This window comes from Fistularia commersonii, chromosome 8 (genome assembly GCF_037954325.1).
Source record: "Fistularia commersonii isolate RoL2024-O1a breed Wild chromosome 8, RoL_Fcom_v1.0, whole genome shotgun sequence".
NCBI classification, from domain to species: Eukaryota; Metazoa; Chordata; class Actinopteri; order Syngnathiformes; family Fistulariidae; genus Fistularia; species Fistularia commersonii.
The window spans coordinates 17,208,716-17,225,414 of NC_141291.1; the positions used below are offsets into that span (position 1 = coordinate 17,208,716).

At 38.0% G+C, this 16,699-nt stretch overlaps 1 protein-coding gene across 2 annotated transcripts in view; it reads left to right on the forward strand.

Annotated features, from left to right (window-relative positions):
* The window catches only part of mmp16a (matrix metallopeptidase 16a (membrane-inserted)), a 75,443-nt gene that overhangs the window by 20,470 nt on the left and 38,274 nt on the right, over positions 1-16,699 (forward strand). The window contains exons 3-5 of one of the 2 annotated variants that reach the window (XM_086151450.1): positions 1,548-1,562; positions 1,838-1,960; positions 7,730-8,034. In XM_086151450.1, the coding sequence (XP_086007576.1) occupies positions 1,548-1,562; positions 1,838-1,960; positions 7,730-8,034 (443 nt within the window). The remainder of the gene's footprint in view (positions 1-1,547; positions 1,563-1,837; positions 1,961-7,729; positions 8,035-16,699) is intronic. The other variant, XM_086151451.1, reaches the window with a different exon arrangement.

Here is a 16,699-nt window from a genome sequence, read left to right on the forward strand (position 1 = left end):
GTTCTTAAATTAGACCAATGAATTACTGTGAATTTTAAAAGTTGCTGTTCATATAAATGTACCACGCTAAGCACCTCATCTTCTTATTTAATAATAGCACATTACTTTGGTTATGATGTTAATAGCTTTTCCAAGAAAGGTTGTTTGACAGAATGTTTAATCAAATGATTGATTGGCAGAAAGCTCAGGTGAAGAGACTTGAATGTTTGTAGATGTCACCATCAGACAGGTGATTCGTTCATGATTTTCTAAGCGCTGTCAAGGAGAGGGATGACAAGGGAGAATTGACAGAAAGCGTTTATGTTGCGCCTGCTGTCATTTATTTCACAACGTCAAGATCTGCTAAGCGCTGAAGTTTGTCATGCACAACGCCGAACGGTGTTTTGCATTCTGGAGGCTAGAATAGTTGTTTCACCAGACACAAGTAACCCCGACATGGATTAAGTGGGTTGTTTTAATTTGATCAAAGGGGCCTTGTAAAGACAGTGAATCTCCGTTGTGAGATCAAACCGTGCAAAATTCCAAAGTATTAATACACAGTGGAGAAGAAGGCACAGTTTGTCTGCTCCTTGTTTGATCAGTTTTATTTGAACACATCAGTCATGAGAAGACTTAGGAAAAACGGGGTTTGTAGAAAGAAACCTCACCGCTCTGTTTTCTTGTAGAATTTTTGGTGCACTGAGGGGCAAACGATTCCAAACCTCAGTGTGCCAAAGGCAAGATTTAAGACTCATAATCAAAATCCACACAATATTTAAGAAGTACAATATGGCAAGAAAAAAATGTGCCTGTTGTGATTTCGATGAACTTATCAAGACGAGGAATGCCACTCAGGTTCTAAGGGATGAACAAAATCCAGGTATCCTTGCCTTTTTGACATGCTTCTTAAGATACCAATATTAGGACGCCTACTTTGTGCCACTGACTCAGTATTGTCTCTAGAAACAGTATTCAAATATAGAAATGTGTCGATCTCAAAAAACTAAAATGCACTTCTTTAACCTCACTTAGACCCATGTGCATGTGACACATTTTTAATTCACTCTGTGGTATTCAGGCTCCGCAGGGCTCAAAATAGTGTGAAAACTAAGCCTTTTCTTTGAATGTTACCCAGCTATTTGTTTCCCAAAATTGTCTGGAACACAATTCTATCAATATAGCCTGCTCTCGTGAAATAATTTTGAGCAAAAGTTGTGAGAAACAGTTTACGTTCGGCATTCTTTTGTTACCCCCTTTCAACTGTTTTTCACAAACTCTGACATCTGAAGAGAGTTTCAGTTGTTCTATCTTGTATCTATCTTTCAGCAACATCATTTACAAAAACTAAACAGACAAATTCAGGGAAAATATGAAAAATAATACGAATAAATAGATGAATAAACAAATAAATAATTATTAGAATGTTTCGATCTGTACAACAAGGTGTTTACACAGGTGGTGTGAATGCAGATCAACAGTCAACATTCTTTACTGACACATAGTGAAAAGCTAACAGTTTACCTGTTTTGTTTATTTTTTTTCTCTCTTGCTTCTCTTTGTTGATGCAGCAATAACACATTAAGGTGAGGCCCTATTTGTTTTGATTATGTGCTCTCCATGTTTGGATGTGTACAGTTCTGGATGTGGGTAAATGTCCATATGTTCTCTTATAATAGCTCTACATGTACAACCATGCATCATCTGCATATTGTCTGAGTCTGCTCACAATGTAAAAATTCACTGCATTTTCTTTATACCACACTGTAAAACGCAATTACAATAATCATCTTGTACCTTGTTGTAAACAGTTGCTTAGAGAAATATTCACTGACATTCATTGGCTCTTATCATCTTTCAGGTGGATGAAGAAACCCAGATGTGGCGTTCCTGACCAGATAGGAGGCGTGTCCAAATTCAGTGTCAGGAAGAGGCGGTATGCTCTCACAGGACAGAAGTGGCAGCATAAACATATCACGTACAGGTGTGTTGCCCTGGATATTAGGAGTATTGGGAAACAGAGTTACATTATGAAAACTACTCCCTCCTGGTGTTAAATGCCACTTTAATGTTGTTGTTTGTATAATCTTTCAGGCTGTCTGCTTCCCTCTTGTTCTGGATTTTTTTTTCCTATTGGCAGAAATTGATATCTTATTTATTCCCCTAGCGCATTATTTTACACTTATAAAACTGTGATATTTGGCTGCTGACCTGTGAAAAGATCTGAAGCAGAGAAGAAAGTAAATAAATACTTTAGTTTTTCAAACAGGCACAGCAAAAAGTAGAAGGTTTTGCTTTCCAAAGCTTCTTTAGAGACTCTGCTGATGCATCTAAAGTATTTATGCTGTGGCCACTCAAACAGGGTTTTCGTATTTTCTTTTTTTTTTTTTTTCATTCACAACATGACATTCCATGGATAGATTTCCAGCATGTGGATGCCTACATTGTTGCCATACCAAACTACTGACATAGCTATGTGATGTCTGGGCACAAGTCTGATCTTATCAGCTGACATTAATAGTGTGCGCAAAAAAAAAAGATCTGTATTGTGAATTCAATCAGATTTGCTTGAAGTCTGAATAAAGCTGAAGAGATAGTTAACAGCATCTGTTAGACTTTGTTTTTAAGTGTCTAATACCCAAAACCTCCGCTTTGCTTATTGCTTCAACTCTCCTTGTCAAAGCTGCCTGAACCTCATAGAGCATTTTGTTTTCATTTTTAACCTCTGCTTCTGCCACGAAGGAACCTAAAATGAACCTAAAAGACAATATTTGAACTTCTTGAACAGGAAAGACGGTAAAAAAAACATACAGTTCAACCAAAGTTCAACATCGCCTCCACCTCAAACATTAAACGGAACATGTTCTTCAAAGACTGCATCAGAATGCATCAAATCCAGCTTTTGCTCGTAGCAGAAATAGTAAAATACTGCTCAGGAACCATAAATACGAGCATCAGAGATCTCATCACCAACTCAATAACTCACAGCGCTTTTTCTGACATGCAGCTACAGAAGTCATAATGCACAGAACTGCATGCTGTTATATAATATGTCTCTGTTGATTTATTGAGGTCAGTTGCCCACATTCTGTAATATTTTATATATGCCGTACTGTCGCTTGCCCCTGGCTCCATGTTATATGAGTTAATCCTAGAGAAGGGGCTTGTTATTTTTCATGTTTACCCTGCCTTGTGGATAAATGTATGCATAGCATTACATGAAAAACATAATCTTACAGATCAGTGGACTATGGCTGAAAAAGGACTTTACTGTATATCACCGAGGACAGCCACATGCTCATGCATTTTTCTTCTTAAACTATGGTACCAGGCCTGGATTTGAAAATTGTTATGCGTGCAAGTGGTTCAATTGCTGTGGAACAGATCAGAAAGCCAGTAAATGATCAGGCTTGATGAAGAGTGGGAGCGCAGACATATAATGAGGCTAGGGCAAAGTAGTGAGAAGTAATAGTGGAGGAGGAGGAGAGCGAGGAAAGCCCAGTGGAAAGTCGAGGGTGCTCTGACAAATTAGGGTTACGTAAGCGGATGGAAGTATTTTTGAGTGTGTCTTCTTTTGCCGACATATACGTATGTATTTGAAAGTGTCTGCATGTCTTGGTCAGCATGCAGATTTACCTTAAGCCTCAAGTTGGAGGATTAGAAATGGTATTTTAAATAGTTTATAGTCTTGAAAATCCTGATGTTGAGTTTACAAAGGTTAAGACAAAAAATATAAAAAGAGAAAAAAAAGTACGGCTAACAAGAAATCTTTCTTAAATTTTCCATTTATGACACATGGCCATAGCTATAGATGTTATTATGCTTAGCATCGCACCTACATTTCCCGAGCTTTTGTCAAGTATGCATTCTCAATTTATCTTCTACCCGTTTGAAAACTTTAAGACCTAACTAAGCACTGAGAACTAATGATTATCTTTCACTATTTAGCAGTTTACCAAATGTATTTTTTATTTGAAGACAATGGGTTCATTTCACTGTATGGTTACTAAACCAAACCCTTTGGACCACATTATTACATTTGGTGAATTGTGAGACTGCAGGGGATTTTGTGATTAAATCCCAAAGTCCCAAACAGATATTCTTTAATTAGCAACGTCACCACTTGAGTCAGTTGACAAGTTAATTTCAAATTAGCATGTATTTCAAACTGGGGAAGGTTATATTTGAGGTCAAATCCTAATAAGACAACATGGCATGAAAGGAGAGAGAAAATGTCCTCATTTGAGAGTAACTGAAGTGAAAGGAAACTGAAAAGCAAGGCAAGATTTTCCTTAAAGAGAATATGTATGGATTTCAGAAATATTAAATAGTTGCGAAAGCTTGATCTTGGTTGCTTACAGCACGGTCGGAAGTGATATATATCACAATTCTAAATAGTGTGATAATATGATAACATCCAGTCCTACAACAGACACCAGATTAAACAACAGTTAAAGTACAAATGACTGATATGTTTGAGATAGCCAGTGATTGATCCAGATAATCTCCTAATGTTTCAGACGCTTTTTCACTCACTCACCCTCTCACTCTCTCTCTTTCTCCTATATTGGATTTATACCACCAAAACCACTTGCCCTAAAAAAATACAGAATTCAACAACAGCTTAATTTTATGTTTTGTTTTTTGATGCAAAATAAGGTTGCGTTGTGCATCACATATCCATAAATTAATCTATAATGCCCTTCCAGATGGCTCCAATCACCTTATTGTGGTTTCGTTTCACCTTAGGTTCTATGACTCACGCCATCAAACTCTTTCTCTCATTCCCTCTTTTTCTTTCTTAAATAATTGTGGTATCCAAAGCTGGTTATTCCGTCTGTGCTGGTTTGTGCAAAACACTTGCTGTGATGAGACACTAATTAGCTTTGGCATTCCTACTGTTTTCCCTGCATGCAAGTACAATTATAGCACATTAGCCACATCCGGAATTGTTATTGCCTCATAATATAGAGTTAAATATTTGATTAGTGCATTTCCAGTTTCTCCCTGCACGTGTTTCCTATCTCAGTAATCCTGTTTTTTTTACACTGATGTGCATGAATTGACTTTGGGTATGAAATCGACCGAAACAATCTTTTTGTTGCTTGAACAGCCAGAGTTGTTTGTTTTGCCCCCCCAGACATTGCAGGACAAAGACATGTATCCATGCTGGACCCTGGAGGGGCTACAAATTGTTCTCACCATTTTGATCTCGGGGAAAAACATTTTCGCCTTTTCAGAGTCTCTGCAGGCCAGTTGATATTGATTACAAAGCACTATTGTTTCTTTCTGCTTGTCACACTTGAACTGTGGTCATTCCTGTATCCAGTAGAGAGGATTCTCACAAGACAAACTTCCCATTTCATGTTTCCTCCACAAGGAATTTTGATTAGGCAGAGATAGTTTGTTTGGACACAGTCACCTTTTGAAATGATACCTGATTTTGTTCCTGGAAGTATACAGTATCAAGCGTTAACCTCTATCACAAATCGGTAAAGTGTTTGCCGATGTTTCGCAGCATGAAGGTCCCTGGAATATTTTTGATTGGGCCCATGTTCTGTAATGTCTGTCTGGGTTCTCTCTGGGTTCTCTGGTTTCCTCCAGCAGTCCACAATCATGCAATAGGTTATCTTAAAACAATTTGTCAGAAAGTATGAAAGGCAAAGTGAATGGTTGTACGTCTCCGTATGTGGTCATTGTCAGATGACCAATGCCTGATGAGCCCTGCCTCTCACCCATTGCCAACTGGGATTGACTCCAGCCCCCCCTGGATACTGTGTGCAGGATAATTGGCATACACAATGAATGAATGAATGAATGGATAAATGTGTCTCTTACGATAAAGTTAACTCAGACAGAAAAACTATATCTGATACAGTTATATTGACTGGGGCACAATTGGTGGAGATATGATCAGACAATATGCATTTAGAAATTTGCATTGCTGAAAAATGCAACGCAGTTGAAAAAAGATGTGAGAAAATGTGAATATAAGGAACTGGTATGTTTTAATTTTCTTGCCTCTCGGGTCACATAAAACCAATCTGAAAACACACAAAAAAGAAAGCCTTAATCTTATCTCATCCGCCCACAAAATGGTCAGAAAAGATGCTTGAATAAGAAATTACCAAAAAAATGGCAAGAATTGACTGAAAATGGGATGAATGAAGCCCAATTGGAAATCTATGGTTGCCTGAACATGTAGAAAAATTGTGCACATAAAAATAAATAAATAAAAAACAAGAAAAATAGGAAAAAATATTTGCTAAGTGAGATATATAATATCATATTATTGAATATATAAATGTTGCAGAAAAATAATTATTATAAATATAAAATAATAAAATAAATATAAAATCATTCATAAATACATTATTAAAGTAGTCAGTGTCGGTTCTGTAGCGGATAGGTTGCTGCGACTAGCCAAATATTTAGAATAGATTTTGCAGCTTATTTACATTTAGTAACCATATCTTCCATTTAGTAACCGTATCTTCCAAGTCAATACAAATCTGAGACGACATACACTATAAATGTAGGGTATGTAAAACTGCCTTTGAGTGTGCAATTAAAGACCTACTCAAAATAATCATCCTCTCATGGTAAATGATAAGCTGACAGCAAAACGGAGAAGCACAGAAAAATGAGTTATTTATGTATTTATTATCTATTTATTTATATTAAAAAAATGGGGGCAGTTCAAGTTGATTGGGTAGGAAAAAATGATGTCTGAATAAAGTTTAAAAAAAAATATGCATATCTGTTTATTTTCAAAGTATAGTGCATGTATCTAGTAATTACCCAACGACCCTTCACCTAACCCAGGTAGTTTGTTACAATGTAATTCACTGTGCATATATTCAAGTTAGTAGGTTGGATAATGTAAACTATACCTATCTTTCTATCCCTCCAAGAGAAACCAAATTTTAATAGAGCGTGACACATATTTTCAGAGCAAATAAAGTGGGGAAAGGTTTTCCTGATTGCCTAAACCATAGCAGGGCCCTCAGCAGGCAGCGGGCTGTTGATAATCCTTAATTAGAAAAAATAAATTCCAGAGGCAGGAAATTGTCCCATCCTTTCCACACCTGCAGCAACTCAAAGCCAGCAGGGGAGGTCTCAGCTGCTCTTTCTCTCACACATCACTCCATTTAACGGATGGGCATGAAATAGCAGCATGGAAGGGAAAACTTTGTTGTTGTTTTTTTTCCTCAGCATAGCAGCATGATTTTTTTTTAGCATTTTTTATATACTTAGTCAGGTTACAATTAAAGTCAAGCTTTGTATCATTACAATGTGTTTTGTCACAATTAAACAAAGGGTTTCATGCTCATTTACTTCTTGGGCTGTTATTTGAACTGCACGTTGGACTTTTTTTTTAGACTTTGCATGTGTTTCCAATCACAAACAAGTCCCTTGCTGCTCCCGAATCAAAAAAGCCCATCAACGATGTTGTTGCAAAAGCCAGAGCAGCGAGGTGGATATTGGGACGTAAAGTGAGGGGAAAAAAATAGAAATGACAGTGAAAGCAACAAGCCCTGCGCTTTTTAAAATGAACAGAGAAGTCTATTTTGCTTTACTGGTTTATTTTTGAATGCGTATAATGATCCATATTAAAATTTTTTTAACCACGGGTCTCGATATGAGGATACCATTATCTTTGGGGAGGTTGGAAGCAGACCGTCTAATCTCTCACTCTCTGTGGCTTGATAAGGGAACCTTAACTGTTCTTTTCTGGCGCTTCTTTCTGCAGCATAAAGAACGTGACACCTAAGGTGGGCGCTGAGGAGACCCACGACGCCATTCGACGAGCCTTTGACGTTTGGCAAAACGTGACGCCGCTACGTTTCGAGGCCGTGCCATACAGTGAGCTGGAGCGCACCAAGAAAGATGTGGACATCACTATCATCTTTGCTTCAGGTTTCCACGGTGACAGCTCACCCTTTGACGGGGAGGGCGGCTTCCTGGCTCATGCATACTTTCCAGGTCCAGGAATAGGAGGTGACACACACTTTGACTCGGATGAGCCTTGGACACTGGGCAACCCCAACCATGACGGTGAGTTGTTTGGAATTATTTATGGCCTTACAGGGAGATTTTAGGCATATTAATGACAAAAAAGTTCAGATGTATATCAGCATATGTAACATTGATGTAACCGTGTGGGAGGGATGTTTCCAAACGTGTGATGGACCGAGAGAGAAATCTGCTTGAATATTTAGACGGCTGCTGCCTGATATATATTTGTCCTTCCTCATCACAAAATACCTAGTCTCATAATTAACTTTCTGTTTTCATTTTCATTCATTAACCTTCAATGGTCACCCACCATCTTGAGACAGAGAGATAACTGAAGTGTAATAGCTTGAACAGTCGAAGAGGGGCATTACGTCTGATATCTCTTCAAATTAATATGATATTATCTGTATCAGAAAGACGTTTCTGGAAAAAGACAAAATAAAGTAGCGACAATCAACAGTAAAAGCCCTGGAAATTAGCAAGAAAATGTCTACGGATTTTTAAAATTTGTAAAAAGAAATACGTAAACACATAAAAGCATTGTATGTCTGAGATACAAAATGGTGATTGTAGATCAATGACTTTAAAATCACTATTATTAAGCAAAAGATGTCCTTTTCAATTACACATATGATACAGGATACATGATCACTCTTTCTGTGGACATTTGCAATGGGATATTGTTTATATTATGAGTATTTTTTTTTCCAAGCTAGTCTATTTCAGATTCTGAAGACGCCCGGGAACAGTATTTACAAAATATTCTCTAAACGGTACCATAACATAATAAATCTCATGGCTTATTACACTGCATTTGTTGCGTTAAATTGGATTTTTTATGGACACTATTCACCCTGTAGTTCAGTGGGTTGGTTTTTGGATAAACTCATACAAGAGTCATGGAAAAGTAAAATAATGGCTAATGCTGTAGCGTCTTTCACGAAGCCTTTAATTTGAATGCTTTGGAGGTGATTTTCCAACCGTGAAATAATGAAGAAGTGTAACGCTGGATAATGGTTTTGCTGGTCAGCCCAGTTTGTTCTCCTCCAACTGTGATCTCTTTGAGCCTCCATTTCAGTGGAAACAGGAACAGCCTTTGTAAACTACAGTGACCATTTCAACTCCAGTGAAATATACATCCGACCAACGTTAATGGGATGTTGGTTCAAATTAAGGATGAAAATGAAAAATGAAATATAAATGTATTTGCTAGAAACTAAGATACAAAATAGAAGTTATGGAAATCTAAATCTAACACACGAGCCAACCTTATATATACATATATATTGTGGAAACACATGGTTGGTTAATTACAAGAACATATTGCCAAACTCAACGGTACAACAATAATGACACACGATGTGTCAAGTGAGAAAAATACGTACAAGTTACTCAGTTTCAAAAGCGTCAAACAATGTCAGCAAGCAGTTTGGTGGCTGCAGAGCAGGATGAAGAAAAAGTGTATATACATTGGACACTATTAACACCGTGCAATAGATCTAGGATCAATGAAGGGTTTTGGAAGAAAGAATACTTGTCACATGTCTGTGTATGATGCCAGTTATTTCTTTGTTGTGTTCATCACTTTCAGAGGTTTCATTTTCTTTGGAAATGGAGGTTAAGAACTTCTGTCTTCTTTTATTTGGTCACAGCTGACAGTTTTATTGTGAAAACCTTCCCTACTTGGACAGGATGGCAAAATGGGTTTCAAGGCATTCCAAGGCACGGCCTGTGGATTTGGTGTGTTTTCCCCTTTTAACTGGCGGAGTTCAGTTTTCCATTTACAACCACAGACAACCTCCCCCCCGAAAGACAATGTACAATATACAATTTGAAGTAAAAAGATTTATAGTGAGTTGATAGTAGTTAAGGTATCTGCTCCGTGCCAACCTTTGGAAAGGCCAAAAGGTTGTGGGAGTCAGGTGACATTGTATTAAGGCAGTGTTTAGATTCAGCCTAATGAGCATAATGCCTGCTGACATTTGCAAATACAGGATACATAACGCTCACAACCTCTAACTTGGACCAAAGTCTTCTTGCTTGAAGAAATGGTAGTTTTAACAGAAAGCTACTGGAAAAAGAAAGAGACAACATTTTCCTTTTTTTTTTTTTCATAAACTACAAATATATCATGTTCAGTCTCAAAATTTGGTTTAGCTTTGGTATTATTCCTCCTGCCTTGCCCCTCATAACCTTACCATACAATGCAAATGTTACTCTTCTTTGTAAGATGCACGTTGAGTATCTGTGATGGTGGGTTGAACAAATCAATACAAATATTTCCCTGCTGAGAGACGGTAAATGAAACTGGGTCATGTCACGAGAATTTGTAGTATTTCTTGATTGGCTGTCTCTGCCATTGTGTAAATAATGAATTGCACTTCAAGTGAATATTCGGTTTACTAGTTGCTTGATTTTCCTGCATCGTAAAATGGAGCAGGGTTATCACAACAAATTCATCAGGTTACCCCAAGGACATCAGCTCCTGATGATGTAACATGAGATTTGTCACGTCTGATGTCGTGGATAAGGATAATTGTACTTTGGATTGGCTGCTATTGTGGATAAAGAAAGAGATCAGAAAAAGTGGTTAGAAATACAGAGGATGCAAATTTTAACAGGAACAAATAAAATCAAAAGAGGAGCAAACCTTTTCTGTCGAAGCAAGTTGATGCATTTTAGAATTTCTCTCAGGCCCTTAAAGATAGATGTTTGCAGGGTTTTTCCCTTTGTGGCTTCTTGTTAAATGGAAGGGGCAAGTCTGCCCTGCGGTCAGGAGAGAGGACTCAGGTGAAGTCATGATGGTCACTGAGTCAGAAGTCAAAACAATGACAGAGATGACTGAGCCAGAGACTCCTCAGAAGCACCAAGAAAATTAGAAATTTTAAAGCTGGAACGACCTGCAGTAAGGCTGCCTGAGATAACAGGGGCAACAGATAGAAGGAACGGATAAGAAGGAATGGCGGAGTATCTCTAGACAAATATTGGATGTTCAAGAGCTCACAGGAGAGACAGACAGTGAGGGAAAGCCCCGAGAGCCTAAAAGAAAGGAGCTAAGAAAATATCTGAAGTGGAAAAGGAAAAAGGAAGAGAGGAAGAGGCTTGATGCTTCTGAAACAGAAGGGAAGAACTTGCTGTCGACAGCTGAATTTTAACTAGAGTTGAAGGAGCTTTTGTAGACCTAAATGATATGTCACACAAAGCCTTATTTAGGACACTGAGAATAGTTGTTAGAACCAATTGACCGGAGTCTTGGGCTCTGAATAGCAGAGTTGAACAATCACCTCAAGTAAAGTACTTGTGATTTTGTTTTTTTCCCCCTATGTTAAATCTTTTTATTATTTTCACATTTGATTACTGGTTTCTTTCTGAGTGAAACTGATCCATAATTTGGAGTTCAGGGAGCAGTACAAAAAAAGGCCCTAAATCTACAACATCCCATTATCCCACCACTGAAAAAGATATAATTTAACTTTAATAAATTCAAGGTAAAAAAAGGCCCTGTATCTTCTCATTTAGCACAAAAATTGACCTGCTTATTTTAACCCAAATAACTCTACGGATCCATTACCCATATGTGCGACTGAAAATCTTGCATGTGTGCGCCGACACATTCAGAGCTGCCAATGCCAGGCCAACTGTCGTACCTCGGAGCAAGGGGAGACGGCTGTCATTGAAGGCTATGATTCACTACTGTCAACACACACGTACAGACACACTCATTTTTCTTCATTCCCTCAATGCAATATCAACCCAACCCTGTTGTGACTTCGGCAAAAAGAAAAAAAATCCCATAATGCAATGTCCTCTTAGACACTCTCCAGTAGGCTTTCTTGCCAAATATGAACACAAACTAGATGGATGTTGACTTCCTGCTGTAGTGCAAGGTGCTACTTTCGTTCTTTGTGCTGCTCAATATTACACAGCCAGCTTTAAGTTGCCCATATTTTGTGCCTGAAAAATTAATATCTTCACCATTCTGGTGCCACCAACAAATACGATGCAATTGAAATTTTTTTTCCCAATTTTTTTTTTTTTTTTTTTAACCACAATAGCAAATCCTCTGAATCATTGTGTGGATTCTGGTAGGCGTCAGGTAAAACCCTGTTCGATGCCAGTTTTCAAAGTATGACCACTGACAGAGCTATTCATTTACATATCCATGTTACTGCCGATAACCAGGGAACCCTCAATCTGCTGTCGACAACATGTATTCTGTGGTATATTATCTTATAAAATGGTCTAATGACCTAACTTTTCAAGGTATACCGATTTTGAGTCCTGATTAATAGACTGCTTTTTAGTAGGTGTGGATATCTGATGAATCACCTGCAATAGATTTTCAGATATCCAGGAATGAAACTAATTTGTAAATAAAGGATTGTGGATGCCACACCTATACATTTTTTACCATGGAGAAGAGGACGATTTCATTTTATCATTTATAATGTTACCAGTCCAGTGATTGAATACACATTTCTATTTTCACATTTTTGGCTTAACAAATGTGCAACATGAAGACAATTTTGTGCAGTTCCATGTAAAAAATAAATAAATGAATTAAAAATATAAAATATATGTATATATATATATATATATATATATATACACACACTTTTGAATGCTTGAAGGATTATATTAAAACACATTGTGATAATACATGTAATGTTTTTTTTCTTTTTTTTCTATGTCTTGTTTTCCTTTGTCTGAGCAGGTATTTTTCTTCACACACTCCTCCACACACACACGCACGCACGCACGCACGCACGCACGCACGCACGCACGCACACTGGACATGAGTTTGTCCGAAAAGCTGTCATATCTAATCCCCTTAGTGTTGTCGGGAGGGATCAGTTGTCACGGCGACTATTGGCAGCATCACTCAGTCGATATTATTGTTGTGTTTTGAGTGATGATGTCATTGATGCACACAGGAGGATTAATCCCTGTCTGCATGAGATAAACACTTAGGTACACATGGTTCGTTTAAGCACAAACACACACACACACACACACACACACACACACACACACACACACACACACACACACACACACACACACACACACACACACACACACACACACACACACACAGTTTCCAAACATCTTCACTCAAACTGCAACTCAGGCATTTGAAAACTGAGGATTATTCCAAAACAACATTCGGTGGGAAAGTTGTTTTTAGCACCCGCAGCAGATGAGGTTCTTATTAGGATTAGATAATGGCATTTTAAGAGAAACCAGAATACACAAGATTCAGCAGCCAAGCTCTATGTGAGTGTAATTTATTTTATCGTGGAGAAGAGAGGACACTTGGATGTCTAGGAAAAAAAAGACATAAAGAGAATAGTCAAACCTATTTTTTTAACTGTAACTGGAGACTTTACCATCCTGGCCTACAAATTGTTACCTTAGTCTGTATTAGAACCTGAAAAGGTTTGTTGAATACAAGTTCTCATCCCTTAAATAAAAATGTAAAGGCATTAACTGACTAGTGAAGTCAGTGGAGAAATGTGAAGGATTAGGTCATTTACAACAAACTCATATGCTGCATATTAAGCCTTTCCCAATACATAAAAAAATTTCCAGAAACTAAACAAATGTAAAAATGTCTTCTAGGTGGTGTGCGCTCAGCAGCGACATTGTTTTATGTGCACAACTTAAGTTCTGTAAAAGTGAAATGTCTGGTTAACAGTTGTCTCACAGACACCTGCCAAACCCCCAGCTTTACAACATCTTTACATGCAGAATCTCATGTCTAAAAAGAAGTTCAGAGCTCCGGTGGGTCAAGTGCGTTTGACAGAGAAATCCTTTCTTCTATGAAGACTTACTGATGGATTTGCGCTTTTCCTCGCTCAAAAAGTCATTTCAGTGCTCTTCAAAGCATGTCGGCGTACTTTAAAACCTCAGGGTTTTGATTTGAAGGAAACACTTTGTTTAAGAGATGTTTAAATGAATAGACTTAAAATGAACATTCTGTTTAAACTTAAAGATCCTGCAGGAAGTGGTGAGAAAATAAAAGGCTGCATTTGAAATGTATCTTACACCATGCACAAAAATTATATTGCAGAACAGAACAACATCCATCATGGTTTATTTGGCACTCTGAGTTTATGCATCCATTTAGAAAATGAGCAGACCACAGTGCAAATCTGAACCCAGAAACCAACTGATCCAGACCAGAACCAATAAACATTAAAGTGACTAGGCAAAATAGTAATTTCTTGCAGCTCTAAAATGCTAAAATAAGACTGGATGGGATAAAATGGGATAAAAGAAAAGTAGGGAAAAGGGGGAAATGTATTGTTGTGTTGTTTTATTTTTTCTAATTAAACCTGTTATTTGTATTGTATTGTATCGTATTGTAAGGATGTAGAGTTTTGCTTTTGCTTTGTTTGTCCCGGAGTCATTTCAAATGATCATGACATGTTAATATGTTGGTTATATTTCTTGCAGATTATAAATATATTTAATTTTTGATGTCCTCAATATGAAAAGCACAAAAATATACACCTACACACACATGTGTGTAGGTGTATATATATATATATATATATATATATATATATATACATATATATATATATATATATATATATACACACATCTGAATACACACACACACACACACACACACACACACACACTCTTATATGTATGTCCTTATGATTCTCAGTCGGAAACAGCAGTTTGCTCTGGAGTGTATTACCGCTTGTTCCCTCCAATCTCTCTCAACACTTGATGATACTTGATCAATATTAAACACATTTGTAGAAGCCATAATAGCACCAACACATCAGAAAAATGACATTAATTAACTTAAATAAAAGAAACCCAATACATGATGGATAATGGACATAGGAGATGACCCTGATTTATAGGGATTAATCAGCATTGGTTCTGTTACTATGGTCTCGTAGTATTAGGGAGCAAAGAAAAGGAAAAAAAAAACATATTATTAATATCTGTAAACATAATGTAAGGACTAATGTCTCTGATTAAACTTCTGACATTTTCCTGCCTCAGTCTGTCTAAATCTGCCTTTTACTCTGAGGTTCAACGCATTTTTCTTAACAGTTGTAGCTGCTAGTCTTATTGTAGCCTAGATAATACAAAGAAGAAAAAAATATTAGAGGAAAGAGAAACGTAAGGGGGCGGATGATCAGCCAATAATCTCCACTGAGGGAAGGACATCCCTCGAGGCAAAGGAAAGAGATGTGATCCTGGTACTCCTACAGCTGCCCTACCTTCCCTGCCTGGCTGCTTTAGAAACTGAGGGGCGATTAGCTGTGATGGATCAATGGGGTGGAAGATAGATAGATGTATGGCATAGTGATCTAAAGGCATACATAAATGTGATCAACCAAAGCTGAGGTTGGATGCGGAAATGATGTAATAAGAAGATGGCATATGATCAGAGGACACTGGATGATGGGGAAAACATCTCAACAAAAGAAAGATGTGAAGGAAGAGCGCTGAAAGGCATGAAGAAGGCGGGAGGGCAGGGAGGGTTAGTGTGAACAAAGGCGGAGAAGAAATCGGAAATAAAAATTATTAGGTTGTCCTTTCATCAGATCTCAATGTGCCACCATCCCCGTGGAGGGGAGCACATTTGCAGGAGGTGTTTATTTGACAGTTTTCCATTTCTGTGCTACAACAAAAAAGGCAAACAAGCGCTCCCTCCTCTGGTTTTATCACAAGGTCATCTCAGTTGGCTGAAGCCGCTGTGTTTCCTTTGTGAAAAATCAAAGAGATGCAGGCAGGGATAGATAAGACAGTCCATTGTGACTTTCAGTCATACTGAGACCGATCGGATTTTACGAAGAACAAAGTAGCCAAGCATAAGAAAAGACGTTTCACCTCCGAAGTCCAGCTCATACGCTGATGCACAACAGCCAGTCTCACCCCAGGCTGACTTATAAGGCCTGGTATGCCTTCAAGGACCTCCAGCGGTATCAGTGAAAACTATGTAACATAACACAGTACGCGAGCTAGACATACACACAGGAAATTAGAGATTCCAGAGCTTTATTATTTTCCTTAGCCATGCTTGGAAAGAGGTTAGAAAAACACATCACCAGGAGGAAAAGTACTGCAAGCATTTATGTTACCAGGTATCTTAATTAGATAAGGTCTGTGTGGTTATGGAGCTGCTTAATAACAAAGATGATTGGCTAAGGGACGGCATTGTAGGGAGGGTCTAGACATTGATCTGATTGATTGATTAGTTGCGGTAGCCCAGCAGAGAAGAAAACTCACTTCCTTGGCGCAGATTTGCAGAAATGTTCATCATAACAAATGCATTCTAAATGGCTGTCATTTCATTACAGTGGGTGAACAAAGATCAATCTTCTCCTTCTTAGCAGTGACCAGAGGGGTATTTGTCAGGTGACACACAGCTGCTTCAATCGTGGATGAGGAAATTGGAAAAGAACGACAAACCGGATTGCAAAGCAGGTCGAACCAAAGTGAGGGGAAAGGAAGAGAGATAGGGGAGAGGAAGAGCATATGGTGTCCTTGCAGGTTTATTTTTAGATTGCTACTCCTATTGGGTGATGAAGAGGGAGCAGTCGATGCTATCTTTTACACAATGTTTTTTTGTTTTTCTTTGTTCTGTTATCCCCAGACACTTTCAGTTTTCCTCTTTCTGCTACATTCAGTGGGCTTTTGTTTGCACGGCGAGGAATTTGTTGCCAGGGCG